The 24,695-nt window shown below is 34.9% G+C and overlaps 2 protein-coding genes across 5 annotated transcripts in view; one reads left to right on the forward strand and one right to left on the reverse strand.

The window, feature by feature from the left end:
- LOC116349264 (teneurin-m) overlaps positions 1 to 24,695 on the forward strand; it is a 623,527-nt gene that overhangs the window by 341,609 nt on the left and 257,223 nt on the right. The gene's annotated exons all lie outside the window — the stretch shown is intronic.
- LOC116349343 (regucalcin-like) lies at positions 12,272 to 13,842 on the reverse strand. Its single transcript, XM_031780738.1, has 4 exons — positions 13,720 to 13,842; positions 13,043 to 13,631; positions 12,838 to 12,976; positions 12,272 to 12,731 (listed from the first exon to the last, which is right to left on the reverse strand). The coding sequence occupies exons 1-4, from the start codon at positions 13,774 to 13,776 to the stop codon at positions 12,533 to 12,535; spliced, it is 984 nt and encodes a 327-aa protein (XP_031636598.1). The 5' UTR covers positions 13,777 to 13,842; the 3' UTR covers positions 12,272 to 12,532.

The raw sequence follows: 24,695 nt of genomic DNA on the forward strand, positions 1-24,695 counted from the left end.
AAAACCCATCATCATAACATGCAATCAGACGAGCTTCGCCTGAATCGCTCGAATATAAATTAACATCTCAAACACTTGACTACTCATTTTCATATTGACAGTTCAGTGGATTCATTTTTGGAAGCTGCCTTATAGACAGTCCTTCCTATACACAGTCATTTCCTCTCTCTCGCACATCCATTTTATTCGCAATTAAAATTTTATAAATGTTTTTCACATCATAATAATTTCTTTTCATTAAAAAAAAACATAAAATTGCTTTATACATGAGCGATACATATATATATATATTAAAATGCATCAAAGCTGTCCCAGCTAAAACACGCTTTATTTCACTTTTGAAACTATATAGTCTAATTTATTTTTAAACGTTCAAAGCGTTTTGATGAATAAACGCAATTTCTGTTTATGAAGATCAAAGCGTTTTTCATCAAACGCAAAAAACCGATTCTTTAAAGCAAGAGTTTAGTGGATTAGGAAAAAGAAAATAATTTTTTTTCGTAATATTTAGCATACATACGCTTACAAACTATCTTGTTATGTAATAGTGAATTTATTATCTCAAACTTCTTTTGCCGTTCTTTTAACAAACAAAAAAAAATGTAATTTTTTTTTATATTGAAGAGCCTGAATTGAATCACTCACGTTTTAATTTTTTTTCTGCAGTATGTTTTTCTTTCTCTTTCTCAAACAACTATATGTATAGAGTAGGTTCTTATCAAGAAAATATGCACAATTGTCATGCAACGTAGGAGCTTGTATTCGATTCAATTCGAAGTATTGTATAAAAAGACAGCAGTCACAAAGAGAATGGGTAAAAAAGTCTGAGCGCGGCAAAACAATGGCAACAACTATAAAATGAGTAGAAAGAAGATGAAAAAAAAACACGAACGAAATCAAGGGATTTCACGAGACTTTGCGAATCATTTTTTGGCTAAGACAGACTTTTATGCTTAACTCTTTTTCATTCAGGCTTGTTTTCTAACCGGGATATATACATATTCTTTATTCCAGTGAAATCTGTAGTTTGTCTGTCTTTCTGGATTCGATCTTAAACAATCTTTTCTTCATCTTTTCTGTTTGTTTGTCGATGCAGTTGTGTGTGTCGCAGTATCTCACTCGCAGCCATATGTACATTTGAAAAATGCGAACATTAACATATATACACAAATGTGCATTCAAATATACAAATGCGGTGTAGAATATTCGCGATAGATTCGTTAGCATTGTAGGGCAAACAAAGGCTTCAAAAATGAGAAGAGAACGCGAGAGTGAGAGGGAGAGAGAAAGAGAGAGAAAAAAGTTAAAGTTTTGCAATGGATAAAACAATATATTTTATTCTGTCAAAACAAAACCTCATGCAAACAGGTTTATATTTTCAAGTTGTTGTCGTGTGTTTCTTATATACGCACAACTCACTCACACTCACTCTTTCACTTCATCCGTCGTGTTATTCGTGCCCATTTTCAAACCGAACAAACTTGAGGGTTTTCTTCGTCGTTTCGTTTCTTTTTTTTTTCAATTTAATACCATCTTTTACCATTCATGGCAATCGTCTTCCCCTATTTGTCATTTCAAGCGATGAGCAGAAGTTTTCAGTTTGTGCTCGTAGCCGCATGAGCTTCCTGTCTGGATGTATTTATTCGTACTTATGTCATCCAAACACGTCAAGGCTTTTTTCATTTGCTCATCCCCCCCGTTCGGTCTCTTTTTTCAACTTCTTCTTCTTTGCTCCGCAACCAAATGGTTATGAACATCCTTTCCATTGGTAGCGGTTGTACGTGGTTCATTTATTGATTCAAAGAAGTTACCAGTTGTTTGTTTAAAAGACTTGATTTTGTGCCTGATTTTCAACGGTGACCAAGTACCTTGACAACGTTCATTCCTTTTTTTTAGTGCTCAATAAATAAGCGTAGATGAATGCAAGATGCTGCTTCCATTTCAATGATAATTATGAAAAACATTTGAAATATGTTTTTGATGGCGCACATCAACGCAACGAACAAGATAAAATTAATTTTACTTGAAGATGGCGAGCGGGGGATGGAGCAAGAAATGGCACAAATGTTAAAATTAGACACATTTTGAGTCGAATAAAAACCAAATGAAAGCCACTTCCTTGGAAAAATGGATTTTAACTGACTCAAAAGTCAATCAGCCAACGCACTCACTTATTTTCAGCACATCGAAATAATAAACAAGTTTTTCGAATGAATTTTTTTCGGTTTGGTTCGGTTGCGGTTATGAGAAAGTATGAAAAGAGAAACAGACGGTTCTAATTAATACAGTGGTAGTGATTTCCCTCTTTCTCCCCTCTTCCTCTCTGTGGCAGACCATATACTGTGGCAGATGACGCGATTATGTTTGCTCAGTTGGAAAAAAGTGTTATCAATTCTATTCGCTTTGCTCGGCACACATAGTTTTGAAAATGTGTTTCATAAAAAACTATCGTAACGCTTTTGGAAAAACTAAAAGTGAGTGTGTGCAAACCGAATTGACTTTCATTTTAACATTTTTATCCACATTTTTCGGCACAGATTTGCTCTCCGTGTATGAGAGAGCATGTGTTTGTTTATATGTTTGAAGCACTATTTACTTTGGAATGGTGAAAAAATCGTTTTGTCGCCAAGGTTCACTCATGAACTCACAGTAATTGCACGTTTTTCATGCAGAAAATTCATTAAGAGCTCAAATACCTATAAACTTAAATGAATTTCTTCATGATTCGGCTTTTTATTTTGCGCTCGCATGAACACGAGATAGTTGAAGCACTTTACTCTTCAGCAAAACGCGAGCGAACAAGTGCACATATTCATGGCAACAGCAACAAAATCATCATTTTCCAAAAAAAAAAAACCGTTTGACTTGATACACGTGGTGAATTTTGCATGTAATGTACTCAGTACCCATATCCTTATTCGTAAGATATATGAGCATTTATTAGCCACATCACGGGGCCAAAGTGCTTCGAAGATGTGTTGCGACATTGCGTGTGTGTGTGTGTGTGTCCTCCAAAGTATAAAATTACACACAATAATTTTATTCATTTTTCGTCGCTTTCATCGAACTAAGTAAATGAATGGCCAACAGTCGAGTAAACTGTTCGCAGCAACCAAAATAAGAAGCAGAGAAAGCAGAAGCACATGCACACATTCCACATCGAACAAATCTCAAGATCCTTTGAAAATTACGTAGAGAGAGAGAAAAAAAAATCGTCGTTCCTGACGATGAAATGAAAATCACCAAAAAGCATGCAAACAAGCATAATGTATATGCGAGTGCGGCCTGTACAACGTATACATTCTGCACATCTCTCTTATTCATCAACTGAAGCGAAAATTGCACAACAAAAATTTACATTATTACTTATTTATAAAATTTTATGCTAAACTGAAGAGCTCGCAGCACAAATATACATATAAATGTGTTTCTATCTTGGTTCTACCTCTCCACTTCTCTCTCTCTCTCTCTCTCTCTCTCTCTCTCTCTTTCACATACATTACACTCACCGTGTCTTACCATTCTTTGTTCGTTCGCCGCTTTTTCTTTCTTCACTTGTATTCGCCTATTTTCATTTCACAGCCATCATTTTCTGTTGTTTATGTTCGCATTTCAAAAATGAGCTCGCCGAGCTTTTGACGTTTTTAGCTCTCGTCATTTACACTGTACACTTTTATAAATGTGGGAGTGCGCGCGGTGCACAAATGGAATGTTTAAAATATAGGCTAAGCTTCGTCTGAAGTGATGTGAAAAATTCAAGCGTGGAAAAATAAAAACGATCACATCACACGCACATACACATGGACGAAACGAAGGATAGACAATCACTGCATCACATTCATTCCGACCATTTGACGAATATGATAGAGCGAGTAAAGCAAATTTGCTGTTGTTCCTTTTACGCTCAGCCAACTTTACGATATATATTTTTTGTTGTTCAAGATGATTTTTAAAGTTTATTTCCGTCGCATATATTTGTGTTTCCAACGTATGTGGTTGCGCATTCAATGTTGATACGACCGAATCAAGAAAAAGTTTAAAACGATACCGGGAGTAACTGTGCGATTACATATTTTTCATGGTTCTACTCATTACTAGTACACACACACCATCCACCACACACAATATGGGAACGGTATTTTTGCTCACCTATTTTTGATGAAACGCTCTCATTCTCCCCCGTACGTCGTTTGTGATTATGCCAAAACCATCCATGAAAATTCAGTGTGCGCATAAACCGGTCTAAAGTATGTCGTTTTTTTTCTTACAAAGAAATGAAAGATTCATAATCACACAGAGAGAGAGACACACACACCGAATGTGTGACATAAATGTAAAATGAAAGTTGAACACCAAAAGGCATCATAAAAAGAAAATCGCGAAATAGGCCACCAATTTCAATCCAACCGACACACATACTGCCATTGAAAAAATGCCAAAATGAATAAATGAAACACGACGATGAAAGTTTTCGAAGATTTTCCAGCCATAAAACTGCTCTCAGGTAACAAGCCATTTCATGGCATGAACAAAATGCAATTTACTCGAGGGATTAATTAAGAAAGTTTCAGTTGAACGACTTTTTGAATAAAACTTGAAATATAGAGACAATTTATTGAATCAATTGACCGGATTTTCAACCATTTTCACCTGACATTCGACAATTTAAGCGCGTTAAATACCAAAATAATGTATTTTAATGATGAATAATAAAGGTCAATGGTTCGATATTGAGAACAAAAAGAAGAACCAAACTTAAGTATTCATTCATTTATGTCCAATGAAAAATGTCATGTTTATATAAATGCTATTCCGTTTTGTTGTTTTTGGCCAAAAAGCTTTGCTTGTGATTATATCAACAAGTTATAATATAAACATTTATTAATGGTGTTTCGGTAGTTTAAATGAATTATAAAATGACGAAAAGGTTTTCAAATTGATGTTGGAGCATTTTGTTCATTAAATGACTTTTTGTTCAAGATAGATTTTTATTGAGAATGGAGTCATTCGATTTATTTTTCACCAATCAAATGAAATTGAATTTTATTGATTCGTTTTAATTTATATGCGAGAGAAAAAGGCGAAAAAGTATGCGAAACAAAAAGGCGTTGCAACGTATTAAGTTTGCAATTTAATTAGAATTTAGTAGAAAACGAAAACTCTGAAACTGTTCGCGGCACATTCGTAAGCCTTGATACGGTTGGCATTTAAAAAAACTCTTTTGAATGAATTAAAAGCATTCGACAATTGTACAACGACCATTAAATGCGTTCTGATTGAAAATACCAAATTAAAATAATCTCGGCTAATCTCCGTTCTCATCATTTATTCATGCAGGAGAAGAAAAACTAAATGCAAGTGTAATGAATGATAGTACACCATAGAAAACACTTAGACACTGGCGTTTTCTTTTTCACAAACTATGAATGTGACATCGGTTTTGGTTTTTTCACAGAGAGAGAGAGAGAAAGAGAAAGGTTCTCACAAAAAAAATTCGAACAAAAAATCCGAAACTTGCTAACAAACGAAAAAGAGATGCCATACAAAGAAAATTGGTAGGACACCAACCGAGCTTGAATTTAATTGAATTTTAAATAAATGTTCTACATATTTTACAAGCAACAATTCAAGTTGTTGAAAATCAAACAAAATCTCATCTCGTTTCAAATAAATGCATGGAATTCGTTTTTGCATTCCAAACATCAATGGGATGATGTAAGTAATTATTGTAAAATTGTTGCCACTTTCTCTTGCAAAAATTTTTGATATTGAGCAACCAATCAAAAAATTGTTCGCACCGCTCTAAATGCTCTATAAAGTATAAAGTTTCCACTTTAAAACAAATCAATCCGAAAAGTTTCCATTCTGCACGAAGTTGTTTTTATTATTAGACATTTTCATTAAATTAAGCATCACTTTAACAGGATAAATGGTTTCTGCGAATGACTTCAGGTTATAGCTCTCGAATAACTGCTTGAAATGCAATTAACCTACTAAAAATAAAATGTTACGTCAGTGAATACAATATGACATGCATACACATTTTGTAATTGTAAAATTTATAGAGGAAAAATACTACGCTCTACTGACATCAAACTCGCAACGAAAGAATGCTGTTGCGGAACGCTCTTAAATGAACGAACTTTTGTGAGGTGACTTTTCCATGGCAACCACTGTCTTGCTACCAAATACATCATTCCAAAGTTAAGCAGCAACAACTGGACTCTGTCAATCGATTTTGGCAATCTGGTCTGAAGCTCTGTCTTTGTAGTCAACGCGATCAACTCTTTTCATTAATTTTCAAATGGTTTTTGTTGAAACCAAAATAACTTTATGTCAAGGATCAGTCGTTCAATTCGTAATTCATACGATCCGTCGAACATTATCAATGCTACATCGTTTCAATTCAATTGTGGTCGGTTTTTAAAACGTTCGCTAATAATTTAATAAAAATCGCAAACACATTCCACTTAAATTCTGCTGCAAATCGGATGGGATGGTGTGTGTGTGTTATAATATGTGTTAAAATAAATTTGTGGACAACCATTGTAATTTATGATATAAATGCGTCTCATATGCATTTGAGTGATGATGAAATTTAATCATACAAGTTGAAATGACAAGTACAAAATGAGTGAGTGTGTTTATGCATATAAAATCAAATGCATCCTTTATGTCCGGATTGGTGTATGTGTGTGAGTGAGAGATTTCCACTTTTGATAATTTTCCTTTTATGATTAAAATTTGAATGATGACCAAAAGACATTTTAAATGACTTGCACATCATATATATTCCACATGTTCGGTGTGGTGCTTGAATGCGGCCGGAATGCATGTTTTGTGCTATAAGTTTCGGTCTTTTTCGATTTCATACATATTTATTTGCCATTTATGTTAAGTCGCCCGAGTTGAAAGTTCTTGTATTCATGTTCAAACACATAACTGTGCACATTGCCAACGAAAACAGGAATTGACAATAAACTGCAAAATTGAACGAAAGCACAAAAAGAACGACAATTTCGAATATAAACATTTGCAATGAACAGACCGAAGGTTAAAACAAAATGAAGAGGGAGAGAGATAAAACGGAAGAATATTTAGAGAAAGAGAGACCCGTCCAAAGCGCGCCAAAAAGCGACCGAATCTGGTCGTGAGAGTAGCGTGTGCGCGAATCTAAGGCATTTGTTTATTATTTTGGTTCGATATTATTACAGTTGAAGGTCTATGAATTCGTTGCTTCCCGTTCAATTTGTTTCATTTAAGAGTTGAGTTCATCGATGCTTGTGTGTATGTAGCAGTAGTGCTCATGTGTTTATGTGGTGCGCTGATCTGTTCAGCTCAGCCATTATGCTATTGAATGAAATCGGCATTAAAACTTTTCAACGAAATTGTCTCCGGTTTTGTTTCTATTTTTTGGCCAGAGTTGGTAATAATCTTTATCTTTTGTCTGTGGTTTTTCCGTGTTTTCTCTTCTCACACACACACATCTCTATATTACGAAGATGCGGAGGGCAGAGGGTAGTAAAATGCGGCTGCCTTTATCTATCTCTCTGTTCATGTCTTCGTTTTTGTGGCCATTGGCAAGAAGCAATGAACAAATACGGCAGAGAGACTGCCAGTTTAATACAACTGCCAGTTGATGCAGTCTCTATTTCTTTTTCTTTTTGCTGTTCTAACTTCAACCCACGCAACAACGTTCGTCCGGGCCCGAGTATAAAGTTTTTTTTCTCTCTTTTTCTCAAAAAATGTGTGTGTGCCATTGAAATTATTTATCCTATTTTTCGATTTTGTTACTATTTTTATTTAAAGTTTTTGTTTTTTGCTCTTTCACTCTCTCTCTCTCCTGCATTCATTGCTGCATTTTGTGGCTCAACAAACGCTAAAGTTTTTCATTTTTCCATATTCATATCTAGAGATACTGAGTGAGTGCATTTACAATGCAAAAGTGTCTCTCATTCGTGTACGAAACACCAAAGACAAAACGAAATGAAATGGAAATGGAAGCACACCAAACGAAGCGACAGCAACAACAAATGCACACACAGGGTTGGAGCAAAAGAGAGTCAGTCAGCAGAGGCTTTCTACATCGAGCACACAGATCGAGAAACAGAGGAGGAGATAGAAAAAATAACGACAACATAGTTGATTTGTTATTTGAGTAAAAGTTTTGTGAATTGTAACATTTGCATTTGAATGGTTTCTGATTGCAAGGGTTTAATACTAACTCTGAAACATAATGCGGCTGTGAAACGACAACGAGATGGTGTGACACAGTGCAAAGAGAATGGGCACCACTGACAAGGCATCGGCATTGCCAATGCAGACAGAAGATGAAAATGAGGAAATTTACAGGCTTTTGAATGTCGTTTTTAACGTTTCAAATCACCAATCATCACATAAAGATTGACCAAAATACAGTATTGTGCATGCCGGGATCGTCCATAACACAACTTCTCAACAGAGGAAGCCACAATGGTGAAGACAATAACTTGATGACTGAGAGCGTACGCATACACACACACACACATTCACATTCTCAAAATTACGAATAATAACAATAATAGTTGCAAAATCGACGGCATTTACTCAAACTTCACTTGCATATTCGAATACAGCGTAACATAGTGGTCGTTTCAGAATTTCACAATCATTAGCAATTATTGTTATGCAGACCATTGCAGTAATAATTTTAGAATGTTGGCTAAAGCTATTGTGAGTATGACAAAAAAAAGAACCGAATGCATCATGCAACATAACAAAGCCAAAGACACAACTTGTCCACAAGTCAAATCATAGAGGATTTCACAGTTTTTACCATGAATTATTCAATTGTATGTGTGTGTAAGGCGACGAGCACACGCATCTTGATTGGTTGATGTGTTTCTGTCATAATCATCGTTGATGCTGTTCTCTTCGCTCTCTCTTTTTTTATAACCATCGTTATCTTTAACAACATTGGAATCAACGCAACTTGGATTTTTTTGTTGTTGTTGATTCAAAAAAAGTTTAGATTTTTCAATGCATTTCAATTTAGTTCTCAACATATTACTTCACATCACAATTTCCACTTCAATAACTTTACATTTTTCGTTTTCAAACAGTTTGCCTAATGTTTTCGATATAATAGACGTATATTTCGTTGATATTTTAATTTTTTTTTTTTGAAATGTAAAACTTCAATCGATGATATACTTTAAACTCCGATATCGAACATTTTAAATCAGAAGAAAAACTTCGTATCCGAGTTAAGAAATTCGATAGAATTCTTTTTTTGTGTATTCACAAAAATACATAAAAATGATTGAGTTTAAAAAGTGTCTCGATTTTTTCATATTCTCAGTTTTTTGGCAACAAACCAATTCGTTTGTAATATTATATGATTATTTGAATAGCTGGATGCCATTTTCATAAGCTGGTCTCATTTTTTGAAATATATGCTCTTCTTATCGCTCTTGAAAACGCATTGAATATAATTTTTTTAATGAGTAAATGGTGTGTATGTATTTGCTTTTTATCATTCGGCAACATGCCAACTGCCACAACTGTGTGAATGGAAATGACGTTCAATTTGAAATATTCTCAATGTATATTTCGATTCGAAAAGAGAACAAATGTGAGCTGGTTTGATTGGGAGAGAGCGATAGAAAAAAAAATAGTACGCATTCAATCCTATGCACATTCAAAGTGAATTCGCCATTGAAAAGTGATTTTCCCCAAAAATGGAAATTGCTGTTTTTATTGTGTTTTCCTTTCAATTCAATTCGGGCACAACGTGCAGAAAGTTTGAAATTGAAATTCGGGATTATGCAATATCAATTCGATTGACACCAAACTGAGGAATCGAAAGTGTGCAATTAGACGAAAGAACAAGTCGTAAAAACATTTGGTAACATAAAATCGGATTAATTGGTCCGAATCGAAATGAATTTTACCAGAAATTCGTATCACAGGATTGTTTCTCTCTCTCTCTCTCTCTCTCTCTCTCTCTCTTTCTTTCTTTCTCTGTGTATGTGTCTCTGTATGAAATGAACGTGACGTGTTTGTGTGTACGTATGTGAAGGGACAATTGTGGAATTAAGCTTAGTAGGTAGGTTTTTGGGCCGAATGCAATGTGTATAATGTGCGGAAAAGAGAGGTGAAACACACACACACACAAATCCCGAACGAGTGAAGCGAGAATGAGCCATTTTCGCTTACACACGCGCGCGCGTTGGCAATAATATCATTGAAATCGTCATATTAGTGTTTGCTGTATGTGAAAATAATACTATTTTCGAAATTTTAGTGTGATTGAAATGAATTGTGGTGCAAATTGAAAACGCCAGCTGTGTGTGTGTGTGTTGCCTTTGAAAAGCAATCGATTTTTGGGCTATGGTCGCCTCTCGTTCGGTTACTCATATCTTAAATTCAGCAATTTTCCAACGATGCCTAACACTAATACGATTAAATAGCTCTTTTCCAATCCGGTTACAGATTATGGGGCTTCCAAATTAATTTTAATTCGATTATTTGACACATTTCGTTCGGTATCGCTTTTTTCCTCGCATTCTACCCTCATTTTCTCACTTTGTTTTGCTAAATGCTTTGATAATGATTACGATAGAAATTCAGAAATTCAGCCAAACATATACATTTACCGCAGGTATTTTCCACTCATATAGATATATGAGAGTGTGTGTGTGTGTGTTTTGAAATGTTTTCTTTCCGTTTTTCATTTCATTTTGATTTTTCATGTTATTTAAGAAGTGATTCTAGATTCGCGCTTCAACGTCGTATATTTGATGGTAATCGGCTTATGTACGATATTTCGAAAATGAATGAATGCGAAAAAAAAAGAACCTGAACCATTCAAGAAAACTGATTGAAACACTAAGCAATCACAATGGGATAAATGCAAATAATAGAGACAACCGCAATCAATATTACGCGTCATTTTTGTACTCTCTCTCTCGAAAATGATAAAAGAACTCATTCAATTGCCACCATTGTGCTTTATGTGTGCTACTGCCGCGTGTGTATTTCTAAGACTTAACAAATTGTGTGCGGAAAATGTATTATTATGGTAGAAAGTGTGAGATTGAATCAAATAAGAACACAAAAACCATTTAGCTTATATTCAATTTAGGTGAATGGTGCTTTTGCACGCGAATTGAACTCAAATCAATTGAAAATCCATCTTCGTTTCAATAGCAGTCTGAATAAACTCACAACCTTGACACATTCGTTGCGTTTTAAATTATTCCAACTTTCTCATTCATATATATAAATATTTAAAATAGATTATTTGCCCCGTTTTTTTTCGCCATTTCCAATAGACTCTGGCGCGCGGTAATAATATGCGGTGTTTGTTTTTCGGTGGCAAAGTGTAACTTATTCATGTAAAAAGTGATCCACTTTTATTTCTTATTATTATATGTGATATCTTTATGAGTTTTCTAGCCATATATTTGAACAGTTTATGGGCATGTGCTTTGACAACTTTCAACATTTGAGAAGAAAAAAAATATCGCCGAAAAAAAAAATGCGCTGTGCACGATAACTATATTTCACAGTTCACATCGCATTAAATCTTTAATACAATTCTTTATGCCACCGTTTGTGCTCTCTCTGTCTCTCTTTTATTTTGTGCAGCTTTTGCTATTGCATGTAACATAACATTTTCACCCTTTGACTTTTATAGCACATTGGCATGCGACGGCGCAAAACATTGAAAAATTTGTGTTTAATTAAAATTTCACATAATTTTTGCACTTTAAACACTTAAATATGCACTGGCGTTTGCAAAAAGTCACTACACATACATTACAATGTGCGCATACATATTTCTATAATTAATGATCAAACTAGGCAGAAGCTCGTTTTTTTTTCGCTCCATACCTTTTCTCATTGTTAATATTGCCCGTCTAATAATAAATTTATACCAATACTAAGCTTTACCTCTACACAAACGATACAATGTAAGAAAAAAGCTTTTTCTAACATTTTATTGAGGATTTATTCGGATTTTCATTTGAATATTCGCTTTTTCTCTATCGATTTTCTGGTTTTCAAGTCAAGTTTAATACAAGATTAAGAAAGGGTTGTAAAACTTAAGAATGGTTGGAATTAAATCACCTTCAGCTTTGCTCACCGTTTCAACAAACAAACCTCCTTTGCTTTCTTAATTTGATTCTATCAACCGCATTATTATAATACTTTGAGGTGCAATAATATTATAAACTAATTAATATTTGCACAACAGAATTAATAAAATAGAAAAATTACGATTTGATAGTTTCTCGTGGGAATTAGAAGAATTGGCTCAATCAACCGAAACTTGAAATCTGACATTTTCAATTTTACTGTCATAAATGCATACAATTCTCATGGGTTGACTTCAAAATTGAAATATTTGAATTACCCGTTTTAAATAATTTCTTTTAAACATCAACAATGGAACGAAATAAAGTGTGTAATTTATTTTTTCACTCATTATTTTTAAAAAATGCTTAGAAAGCTGCGAACTTTAGTTCCAAAAAACACAATTCAGGAATTATGAAAGATCGACTTTTACACCTGCGTGCCCAGTTGTCTTTAATCCAGTAATTTTGAACAAATGACCAGAGCCATTTGGTTGCTTTCCATCAATGTAACGCGTCGTTACAAACAAGATGTCCAAATTCGGTCCACCAAATTCTACACCCACACTTTGATTCATCGGCATATCTATCTTCAGCAATACTTCTCGGGTTCTGCATTAAAAACATAAAGAAAGAAGTTTTTGTGGTTATGAAAAGTACCACTTTAAAAAAAGGTTGTAATTTTGACATGACTCGAAAAAAATCATATCCAACTTACGTGGGATTGAGTTTTATAATTTGGTTATCACCATATATAGCCATATAGATATTTCCATCTAAATCACCTGTAATTCCATCGATGACAGAGCCCGGCTTTGTGTCATATTCAGCAAGTGAAAAAATTTCAGTGCCATTGGCTATTCGAAAAAAATGGTGGCATTAAATCGATTCAAATGATTTTTTCCATCAAAATAAATTCTTACTTAAATTGCCAGTGTCTGGATCCCAGTCAAATTCAACGACATTATAGTCACATGAGTCGGCATAGTAAAATTTGTTACTTGATCGATTCCATGTAAGTCCATTCGAACGCAACACATCGCCAAAGTTTTTAATTAAACCCGTACTTTTGGTATATTTATAAAATGCGGCCGTTTCAACAGTAACCGTAGCACATGATTTCATTGTTGAACTACCACCATAGAATCGACCAAATCGATCTGTTTTAACCACATTTATACGATGTGATGAATCTTCATCGATTTCAAAAACTGATGTCGAATTAACGACAGCTTTTGGTGATCGTCCATCCCAGAAAACGGTAACTGCTTTAAGATCTATTCCAACCAAAAAATGGTTTGGAGCACCTTCAATTGGTAACATAAACACTAAAGTTGTTGCATTGTCAATGGTTGCTTGATAAACACGGTTTTCGTCATAATCATAGCGTAAAAGATACGACTTGGAAGCGACAACATCAACATAGTATAAACTTCGAGTATTTTGATCCCAATGTGGATTCTTGCTGTTTCCACATTGCGGTGATGGTAATTGCTCCACATCATATGGTTGCTACAATTTTTGAACAAAACCAATAGTAAACTATGAACACACGACACAAAGATAATAAATTAAGCGAAGAAATTTTTTAATAACTCACCACAAATGACACCAACAGGCAAAGCGATACGATTAAAATAGAAATTGAACGAAGCATGTTTGTGAATGTGTCCAATTGAATGCCAAAACTAAAATGTTGAATAGTAAGTGCTACTTTAGCATATTTAAATGAATTGTTATGTCATCATTTTTTTATCTTCTTCTTTTTTATCTTTTTTTATTTCTTTATTCTTCTATTCTTGTTTGATCGTGGACATGGCATGTGAACGTCAAAAATACAGATAATCAATGTGATTTATACTCTCAAAATATCAAAAGAACTAAGTGCTGTTTTTGGGTTTGCATGTATTTTCAGAGCTTTATGTAACCCGGGCGAATCCGGGCACTTCTTATTCAAATCCGGACGAAAATCATTTTTTAATCGAAGCAAAATTGTTAGTCTCAGAATATCATTGAAATATTTTCTGCTTTTTACACACAATTCATATTATTGAAAGGAAAAAAGTCCAAATTCATGACATTACTGTTGATAAAATCGACATTATGAAAAAAAATCTGAGCGGAATTCGGGTTTTACGATAAAAATCCGTGTTGACTTATTCCAGAAACAATGCGCTTTGATAAAACTTATAAAAAATATTAAACAAACAGTTTAGCATCAAGTCTTAAGAACGTAATTTATGATTGATAGCATTTCGCGTACCAAATTTATTTGCCAGTTGCTATTTGATTAAATAATTTCAAGGATTACCTGTAAGAGATGTATTTTTCCAAAAGATGGAACGTGTGTTTTCAACTGACACTTGGCGTTATAAATGTCGTATGACGTCCACATAGACAAGTAGAAGCCATGCATAACAATAAGTTACTAAGCAAAAAAATTGACTTAACGTTTAATTAATCTCTAAATGGGATAAGAGTTAATTTTTGTGTACATGTTTGTCACTCACGTGTTCAGTGAGTGAATGATTGATACTGTGGAAAAAATCATGTGTTAAGTATAGTTCAATCGAAAAAAGAGCGTATGACTAGATCGGTATTCATGATTGTGATGATTACATTTGACAATGAATTCGTCTTCAATTTTGAAAGTCGATTTTTTCGACCCCTCGAACTGATAAATCCTTTCGCTTTCGATTTCTTGAATTTTATTTCTATTGAAATGACATTTTCCGAGCAGTGAATTCGAAATGAGTCTGTCAATCGTCAGAAAAGTTAATTTCCAATTTTACTGTTCGCCCATCCTCAAACAGGAACCGTTAGCATATAAAAGGAATTTCCACCGAAATCTTTGTGTGGCCCCCCCATTCCCATTGGATTATCACAAAATCTCCACACTGGCAAAAGCTATTATGTTGTGTAATCCGCTATATCGTTTTGTGAGCTTATGCTCACAGATTCTTCCACACAGACTAGTTAATTATCATAACGTTACATTCAATGTTTGCTGGTTTTTCTGAAATAAATAAAAATAAATTTGCTTTGCAAGTTGATTTTGAGGCCACGAACGGCGTTCTTTCCTCATTTCATTGCATTTTCTATTTACTTTCCGTTCGTGAGTGTGTATCGAACACGGTAAAATAGCGTGTTCGTTTTTATAGTTGTCTGATAAGAAAATGACGAATAAGAAAATAATAACAAGCACAGCCATTGTTTTTCATTGAGATCGATTCGATGCGAGGAGCGAGCGTATGGTGGTGGTAATGTGTGTGTGTTTGCTTTTGGTGAATTTCGGCACAATGGCGACGAGAACTACGAACATCACTCCATTATCACTGAATAAAAATCTTAGCATGCATAATTCAAGTGAATTTATATGCATTGAGCATTACATTTGTTTGGTTCTTCTGTGTATGGTGTGGTTTTTTTTTTCTATTTGAGTGGAAGTCGTTGTCGTTTCGTACACGCCGAATGATGACTTGGGAGTGCAAAAGACTGAATATACATACACAGTTTGAATCAGTGGTCATCTGTGCGTGTTAATATAGATGAAATTGGCTTAACATCGTATTGCACACACATCGAAGCCAAATGGCATACACAAATAAACGGGAGACGGAGATGAAGACAACGCTAAAATGTGTTATCGCTCCAATAAATCGTTACACAATATGCATTCGATTGTATCGGATTTGTTTATTTATTCGTTCGAAGTTTTATTTTGCGTTTGCACAGCAGCAAGTCGACGGCATTGTGGTGCTAGTGTCATAGCATAGCAAATAGAAACGTGAACAGGAAGAGAACTGACAGAATGCGTAAGCAATACAACAACAACAACAACAAAAAAAGAACAATTGACTTGTTCATTGTCCGCTATCCTCTCATCGGATCTTTTATACCCTTCCATATAATAGGAACTCGTATCATCCACTGAACAAAATCTATCTTTATTTTGCCACTGAGCTCTGTCTGTCGGTACTCGTTCTCTCTCTTTTTCTCCGTCTCTCACTTACTCTTCCTCTCTCTTTCACACGCGAATACTATGTAGATGAGGCCAAAACTGAAGTGAATAGTTTCTTAATTGCGCTTTAACGCTCGACAGTTTCGCACGATACATGAATTCATGTCGAACGAAAAAGTGAACATACGAACTGTCAATCGGGGTAGTACATTGAGTTAATGGTCGAGTGATAACAATGACAATAGAATTTAATTAAACGATACACTCGGCGTGTTTTTTTTCGTCTATTTCGAAAATACATTTAGCTTTTATCCGGTCATGTTTATTTTACGTAGTATGTTAAAATCGTTTCGATTGTTGCTTTTTCAGCCGTTGTTCATTCGTTTGATCGTTCAACGCTCCATTCTCAGTCCCCATCCACACGCTCTCCCACAAATGGGAGATCAAATCATGTAAGCAACGCACCAATGAATTATTAACAATATGAACGATAAATGTGAACTAATGCATACAAAGTCAACTGAAAGAGACTAAGACCGATAACAGAGAGAACGATTGAAAAAAAGGGCGATTGGAAAGTGCAAGCAAATATGCATATATTGAACTAGCTAGCGATAACAAAAAGAATAAAAACTTTTTTCGTTAATTTCCTTCGACATTTTTTTTATTCGCGCACAAATCAAATGTGGTGATGTTCTTTGATGCGAATTTTTGCTGTCGTGTCAATATTTTGTCTCGATGTTTCAATTACTTTATACACAACGTGCACACATTTTTTTTCGTTTCGTTCGTTATTGTTGATGCTTTCCATTTGTCGTGCCCATCATTTTTCACATAACACAAATTTTGCTGCAACGCAACACAACCAAAGCAATTTAATTCCATTCAATTTCGTTCCATAATCAACATTTACTTAATGATTCTTTTGTTTTCAACGACTGGCTGATTTCATTTTATTCGAAATGTGGTATTCGGGGCATTTTTACGAAATAATTTTTTTTCTCTCTTCTTTCATATGGATGTGTATGTGTTTGTGTCCTCTTTGACTCCTAGCGGTGTTGTCTGCTGTGTTCGTTTTCTATTTTTCTCCAAATGCAGCATTAAAATTCAGTTTTACTGATGTTTTTTTGCCTCTTGTTCTATTCTCTTCGGTTCATTTTGGTTTGCTTTAGGTGATTTTTACACATATCTTTCTCTCTCGCTGACAAATAGAAATCCATTGTGTGCACATTTTGACTGTTGTACGGTTTTACACTTCAGGCGGGATAAAAATGCTGAATAATTTATTTTAACTGAACCTGCTGCTGTATGCAGAGCTGTGTCGACAAATTACATGCACGAACAATCGAATGGAATGAGAATACAACACTCAGAGAGAGAGAGAGAGAGAGAGAGAGAGAGAGAGAGAGAGAGAGATTTTTTTTTTTTGAAAAACGACTCAAATCGATTAAAGCACACAATATGCGAATGAGAAGAATGAGACCCGTTATTTCATTGCTAAATGCAAAAATTCATACATCGAATGTGAAACAACAACGAAAAAACGCATACAATTTCGCTATGCGAAAATGTTAAATCTCCATGTTGACATACCAAAATCAATTTACACGTAGAACATCACACAAATTTCACAATAGTTTGAAGTAGACCAGAAACGAGATCGAGAGAGATCGACGGTGTGAGGGTTATGTGTGGGAAAGAGAAATATAGAAAAAGAGAAATAGAAAAAGTGAGCTATGAGACACAAAAAATGCCGGCCAATGATGAATTGATTCCGAGCGTTGGTCATGTCCAACGGAAAAACAGCTCCACATAAAACGCAATAAAATGCTTCTCTGTTAACTAGATTATGGGAAATTAGTGAGATGTCGACTCGTTCACCTCTCGCTCCAAAGACACAAATTTTGATGGCAAGTTCTCATGGCTATCGTACCAACTCGGCTTTTTTTATTCGCAGAATTTAAAAAAGAACTCGAAATAGAGATAGATTAATTAGAGCAAGAGAAGGACTAAAAAAGAGCATGAAATATTTCCGACTTTTGCACAGCAATTCAAGAATATGAAAATGTAGTCAAGACATGTTAATGAAGCCGATTTCAGCAAACATGCTGAAAATCAAATGAATAGTGAATAAACGAGCGAATGAAATTGTTCAGGACACGATTCATCTTATAATTGGTAACGAGATTTCGACGAAAAGCATTAAGAGAGAGAAAAAAAAGTGTGTAAAGAATGTAAATCATTTGCGGACGAGAGTGTAAACGGGACGTAGTATGTGACTCTGGTGTGTTTGATGGCAAATGGCGAATGATAAAAGCAATGTCAACGGTCCCTTGGCGTAACTGAGAACGAAACAAAATTTAGATTTGAAACACATAGTGACCAGACAACAGAAGATGAAGCCAACAGGAAGAACGGAGAAAATACAACAACTACAAAAAAAAGAGACTGAATTGCACAAAAGTGAGAAAGAGCGCGACACAGAGACATATGATCTAACAAAAAGAATATGAACGAATGGGACGAAAAAAAATCGTAAAACTGCAGTGTTCAAAGTTAGATAACATCTGTTACTATCATAACAATTAATTAAAAATGCAATAACAATAACTTAGTGCTTGTTTTCACACTATGACTTTGCGCTGGCTGTGCGTTCAACAATACCGTTCAACGGAACGGGCGAAGAGACAGACAGAGATAGAAATACGAAAAGCGATAGAGTGAACTCGTTGTGGTTGAGTCTACGTCGAGAACAGATTCGGTGTGTATTTGTGCTTAAGTCTATGGCAATTGCAATCCATTCGGTGCACAATTGTTCAATGTATGTGTATTTGTAGCGAAATGAGAATTTTCTACGTTTCGAAATGGTCGTCAGCAACGGTGCTTTTGATTGCATTATGGGACGGTGGCGAGGCGCGAACGAGCACAAGCGAGCTGCATGTGTCGGAAGAGAATCGAAGCGGAAAAACTAACACTAAAGTTAATAATGGAGGAAATGTTTAATAAAACGCTACTCCGTTTCCATTTTCGAATTGTGTCAAATGAATTCAGGATGCCTTTTGTTTAGCCAACACAGACCCGACTGCCATTTGGTTTGTTGCGCTAAAGATTTATCTGCGATAGACATTCTAAAGTGAAGGAATGAATGCACGGCCAACACGACTAACACAACCAGTTCACATCTAATTTATAGTTGACTTGGGCACATTTTTGTGATACAACAAACCCCGAAAGATGAAAAAAGACACACACACACACACCTAGCAGTTGCACTGACAACAAAACCCAGCACCGACCGGCAGAAGAAGAAGAAGAAGAATGGCAAGAGCACCAGTAACGACAACGAATTTGAATACGTACAATTTTAATTGAATTCTCCATTTTATAAGCAAAGTGAGTGAAATAGGACATTTGTTTTAAACGGCAAAAGTAAAGTGCATCACTGAGAAGAATGCCAGAGAATAAACGAAATTGCGGAAATAAAAAGTGGAATTAGAAGTGTAATGTAAGCGTTGCAGAGAGACGACATATAAAGCTGGTGAGAGCGAGAAGGAGAAAGAAAGAAAAAAAAAACTGAAAAAGCATTGAAATAAAATTTAAAACTGGTGCAAAAGTACACAAGATCCTTTTACGATGATATGCTTTATGTGTTTTCGCGTGCATAAACACGTTCAAGCCCCATGATGGTGGTGGTCGTCAGATGAGTGCTTCGGTTTCTCCACTTTTTTGCATCTCAAATAATCTGGCTATGTTAATTTTTCTTCTTTTTTTTAAAGTGAGAGAGAAAAACCACGTACCTTTACAGTTTCCAGATATTCTTGTCATCTTCCATTCGGCGCAAGGTGAAGTTCGACACGGGGACAAGCGTAAACACATCAAACATTACAAAATCCATTAATTGCTTTTGATTTTTTTTCCACTTCTCTCGAAAAGCTTCGTTTCTTCGGTTCTCGTTTTTTTGCGTTGTTCATAAACTTGAACATAGAATGCGGTAATGTTTTCTATCAACAATTTCAAAATCGTTTGTTATTTCGTCTCAAGATTGCCATTTAAACTGTGATAAAAAGTCCATTCGAAGTTGGTATTCGGAAGCCATTTGTGCGGCGAATATGATGTTAGTGCAATCGTCGAATGGTAGCATAAATCATATTGAAATTTTCGGTGTAATTTATGGTTATTTCGAATGTGTGTAAAATTGGTAAAATTATTATGTAAATCATTCCCTTGGGCTCTATTCAAACATTTTGCTAACTCAAAAATACATAAACACATCTACACAATTTCAAACTTTCGACAATCACAAAATATAGAGAATAAACAGACGACGAAATTGGCCAAAAAAACAACACAACAGATACACGACGAAAAATCATAGACACTAAAGCAATAATACTTTTAACCGACGCAAAACGGCAAAGTTACACAGAAACAACAAAAAAAAAACCGAAGAAGAAGAAAAGATGGAAAAGATTCTTTTAGTCGATGTAAAATCGAAGATTTTTTTTTTTTTTTGAAATAAAACAAGGGACACACGAATAAGTATAATAAAAGCCAAAAGACTAACATTGCGGTGTTTTTCTTTTTTTCTCTGTTTGCCACAAGTGGAATGAAAAAATAAGCCCCAAATGGCGAATGGGGCAAGCATTGTGAATAGATGTGAATGTGATAAATAACCGAAATGAGAGGGAGTAAAAGACAGTCAAGAGAAAAGAATACATAAAATACCAATATAAGTTGCTGCCATTTCCATAATGTAAATGTGGTAAAACGAACGATTTCAACTCACAGTTGCAGCAAAACAGCAGCAGCAACGACAGCAATGGCAACATCAGTTAAACCATTGATTTTTGATGCGTAATCTATATGGTCTCAAGCGCAAAAACGTATATTCCGTTTGATTTCTTTTTCTACCGTTTCGTTCGATTTGCAGAAACGCCTTCAACACTTTTAATATTCACTTTTCGATTGCGAACCGAATAATTTTCCATGCAAATTTTATCAAAAAGATCTTAAGGGTGTTTCTTTAATTTCACTGAAATGTATATATATATGCAATGTATATCAATACAAGTCTTTTACCCCGTCAACATTTCTGTTTGTTTTTTTTTTATTTCTTATTTTTATCGTTCTGTTTTATTTATGTTCGACTTTTTGGTTCTGGCTTTTGTTTAGCTGGGACTCTTTTTTCGCCATTTGTTGAGTAGTGGATTTTCCAAATTAAAAAATACACTTCGAAAAGTCGCAATATTTCTCTCTTGATGTCAAGGGTCCACAAACGATATAGATAAGTATGCCCTATGCTGATCTAGTAAAGGTGTCAAACGGACGAAATCAAAACCTTAAAATGGAAGGACAAAATTCATGTCCGTCTGCGTAAATGTCCGTGTCCGTCCGTCCGACTTTTAAAATTCTGAACATATTACCTTGCGATACTGAGTTTTCCGCCTGCATTATATACACATTGCAATTGACGGTGTTCGGCTTTAAACCCATACTGTAAATCCACTGAAACATCGACGTATATTGCGAGCAGCCATTAAGTACCAAAGTATTCTCGACTGCTCATCTATACCATTTGTGGACCCATGTTCAATATCTCTGGCCAAATCGAACAATCGGTGAATGATTAACAAGCTGAGGCTGTCATAAATTTGAAAAGTTTCAGCGCATAAAAAACGGAGCCATATCATAAAATGACAATTGAAAAGAAGAAAAGAGAAAGAGCGAAAAAGAAAAATAACATAAACATAAAACCAAATAAATATATTGCGTTCGTTGTTCGCTGCCATATAGATTTCCAGTTTTTTTTCTTCCTTTTTTCGCGTATGTTTGAGTGTGATTGTGAAAACGATCCCAGTTTACCGATGTTTGAGTGGATTCTTCTACATCGTCGACCAAATTCCCGTTTGCATTTCAGATATTTGCACGCCATTTCACTAAACAATTCCTTTTTTCCCTCTCATTTCTCTGTTCTTTGTGTGTGTGTGTGCGTTGTTGGTGGTTTTTTCCTCCTTCGACCTGGCCATCTTTTCACTGACGGTGTGTAATGTACGCGCGTGAAATCAAAGACTTTAAACGCTTCATCTCTGTTTGTTTGGTATGAGAATGCGTATGCGTCGATTTCATTTGCACCTTTTTCTGGCTTTGTGAGCTTCACTAGCTCATGATACTATTTGCCAACGGTTTTTTTATTGCTCTGGTTGTTGTCGTTGTTTTTTTCTCGCTTCAGCTTTTTGCCACTAATAAATATTCTTTTGAAGCATGAATACGTATCTGGCTGCGGTAAAAATGCTAATTGAGCGTGAAAAGGCAGACGAATAGAAACAAAGTGTGGCAAAGTCGAGAAAAAAAAGAAGTGGGAAAACAACAATATAATGCCTTTGGCATTTTGTTGAAATTTCAATATTTGCCATTTTCAGATCTATTTGTGAACACCAATCGGCGAGAAAAATTGACGAAGAATGGCAGTTATTTTTCGTTCCGTTGAATCGTTACAATTCGCATTCAGAAAATATCCCAGTTTTTTTTCTCTTCTTCTCGATTTCAAAAGACAGCACACACAAAAAAAATATAAATACAATAACCATTTCTGCAAATAAGACGACCATTGTTCGCGGATGGAAACGTGTTGACGTTGGTATCACTTCTGATTTATGGCATTTTCTTCATCATCATTCGTTTGAGCACCACAAACGGATTTCAAGAGATTTAGCGATTCTTAATTTAATTAAATTTACACAGTGAATGTCAAGAATGGGATGAAAAACTTTCTTAAATCACAGATAATACAATACACACACACATAGAAAAATGGGAACCTTTCACCACATGAACGACACGACCTACATTTTTCCGCAAATAATTTCGAATTGGTTAAACTCAGAATGACCGAAGACCAACAGCGACAGCAAAATATTTAAAAATTAAATTATGTATGGGGAAGCGTTCACTACAGATTACGCGAATATTGCACATGGTCACCTAGTGTAACCAGCCATGCACTCATACAAAAAAAATGGGAATGCAACAAAAAAAAATAAAATCAACGAAAAAAAATACATTCAAAAATGTAATATGGCAACAACAAATTATGTAAAGAATAAATTTAATATGAAAATAGCGGCGTTCATACAGTGAAACGCAAGTACACGTCCATCCATCCATCCATTTACATTATTTTGTGTTGAAAATAACGGAACAATCTAATTAAACAAAATAATAAATGTGCATTAAACATATTTTTCACCAGATTTTCTATTTTTTGCTCTTCGCTTTCGCGTACATTTCATAAAATTTGTTGGGTTTTTATTTTCTCTCGCATATGTATATGTGAGACGTATGCTTTTTGTGTACGAGTGCACTGTTGTTTATAATGAAAAACTCAAACGAATAAAGCGCGCATTAGAGCGATGGAGCAGGGGCGAGATGGGGGAGCAGGGGCGAGATGGGGGAGCAGGAGGGAGAAAGAGATATACTAGATTGAGAGAACGGCAAAGTGTGGGAACAAGACGCATAACGTTGAATGGCATTCAACAAAACTTATTATAAAAATGTTTGTTTGTTTGTTTGTTTTGTGATTGGGATATATACGCAAGATGGATTTATATGCAAAAAAGCGATGTGAATGGCACACAAAAACCATTCGAATGTATGATGCAATCAAAGCGTATATGCAAAAAAGCAAGAGTGAGAAATCGACGATGCGAACATGGAGGCGAAAAAGCGACTGGAAAAATGTATATATGGTGTATTCACTATTCAGTTGTTCTAGGCTGCCAATATACAAATGGATTGCGAAATGAATACATAGAGATACAGAGAATACATAAATAAGTCACACCAACCCTTTTTGCCATCCACAATTTGTATATTGTGCAAAACAGTAAAATAACATGTGTAAACGTGCTAAAGGAATATTCATAAGCTGAAAAACAAAACAAAAAATACGTACATAAATACAGAGTACGCGATACGCATTTTGTGTCTGTTCAACAAACACACACACAAATACAAAAAGCACTGACATACAGAGAAATAAAAATGAATATAAAACAATCTGGAATAAGATTGATCGGTGGAGTAAAAAAAAGGAATTAAACAGCAAATTGAACGGTATTGTTGGGTAAAAAACAACGAAGTCAGCACAAATGTATAACACGATGCAACACAGTTTTTTTTTTACTTTTTTGTCGGTTTAGACTTATCTGTCTCTATCTGATTTCCAAATTTTTCATTTCACAAATTTTATATCAGCCATCATATCCGAATCAAGAACACCGTTTCGTGTAAAATATCATAAATGGTAAAAATTTCTGTTGCACTGTGTGATCAAACCAATTTCAAATTGAAGAATAAAGTAAATGAAACAAACAACGATCCAATTTACATTTTAACTATCAATAGACATGGCTGAACCGCAGCTCGACATTAAAGACACTTTATTGGAAAATGAAATAAAAAAAGGAGGGCAAAATTCGTTACAAAAGCTATATCGAATAGGGTATACGCTGATGAATGACTATCTTATAGTAAGCAAAACGAGAGAGAGAGAAAAGGTAACCGGTATTCCAGTTGGCATATCAGTGTAATGCACATATCACTTTTATTTGCCATCC

The sequence above is a fragment of the Contarinia nasturtii genome, unplaced genomic scaffold (genome assembly GCF_009176525.2).
Source record: "Contarinia nasturtii isolate CC-2019 unplaced genomic scaffold, AAFC_CNas_1.1 Cnas_scaffold_129, whole genome shotgun sequence".
Classification (NCBI taxonomy): Eukaryota; Metazoa; Arthropoda; class Insecta; order Diptera; family Cecidomyiidae; genus Contarinia; species Contarinia nasturtii.

Excerpts from the sequence above, each read along its gene's own strand:
- LOC116349343 (XM_031780738.1), bottom strand. The coding sequence starts at position 13,776 with ATGCTTCGTTCAATTTCTATTTTAATCGTATCGCTTTGCCTGTTGGTG. Across the intron at positions 13,632-13,719 it reads GCCTGTTGGTGTCATTTGTG|CAACCATATGATGTGGAGCA; the intron begins GTGAGTTATTAA and ends CAAAAATTGTAG. Across the intron at positions 12,977-13,042 it reads TCCAGACACTGGCAATTTAA|CCAATGGCACTGAAATTTTT; the intron begins GTAAGAATTTAT and ends TTTTTCGAATAG.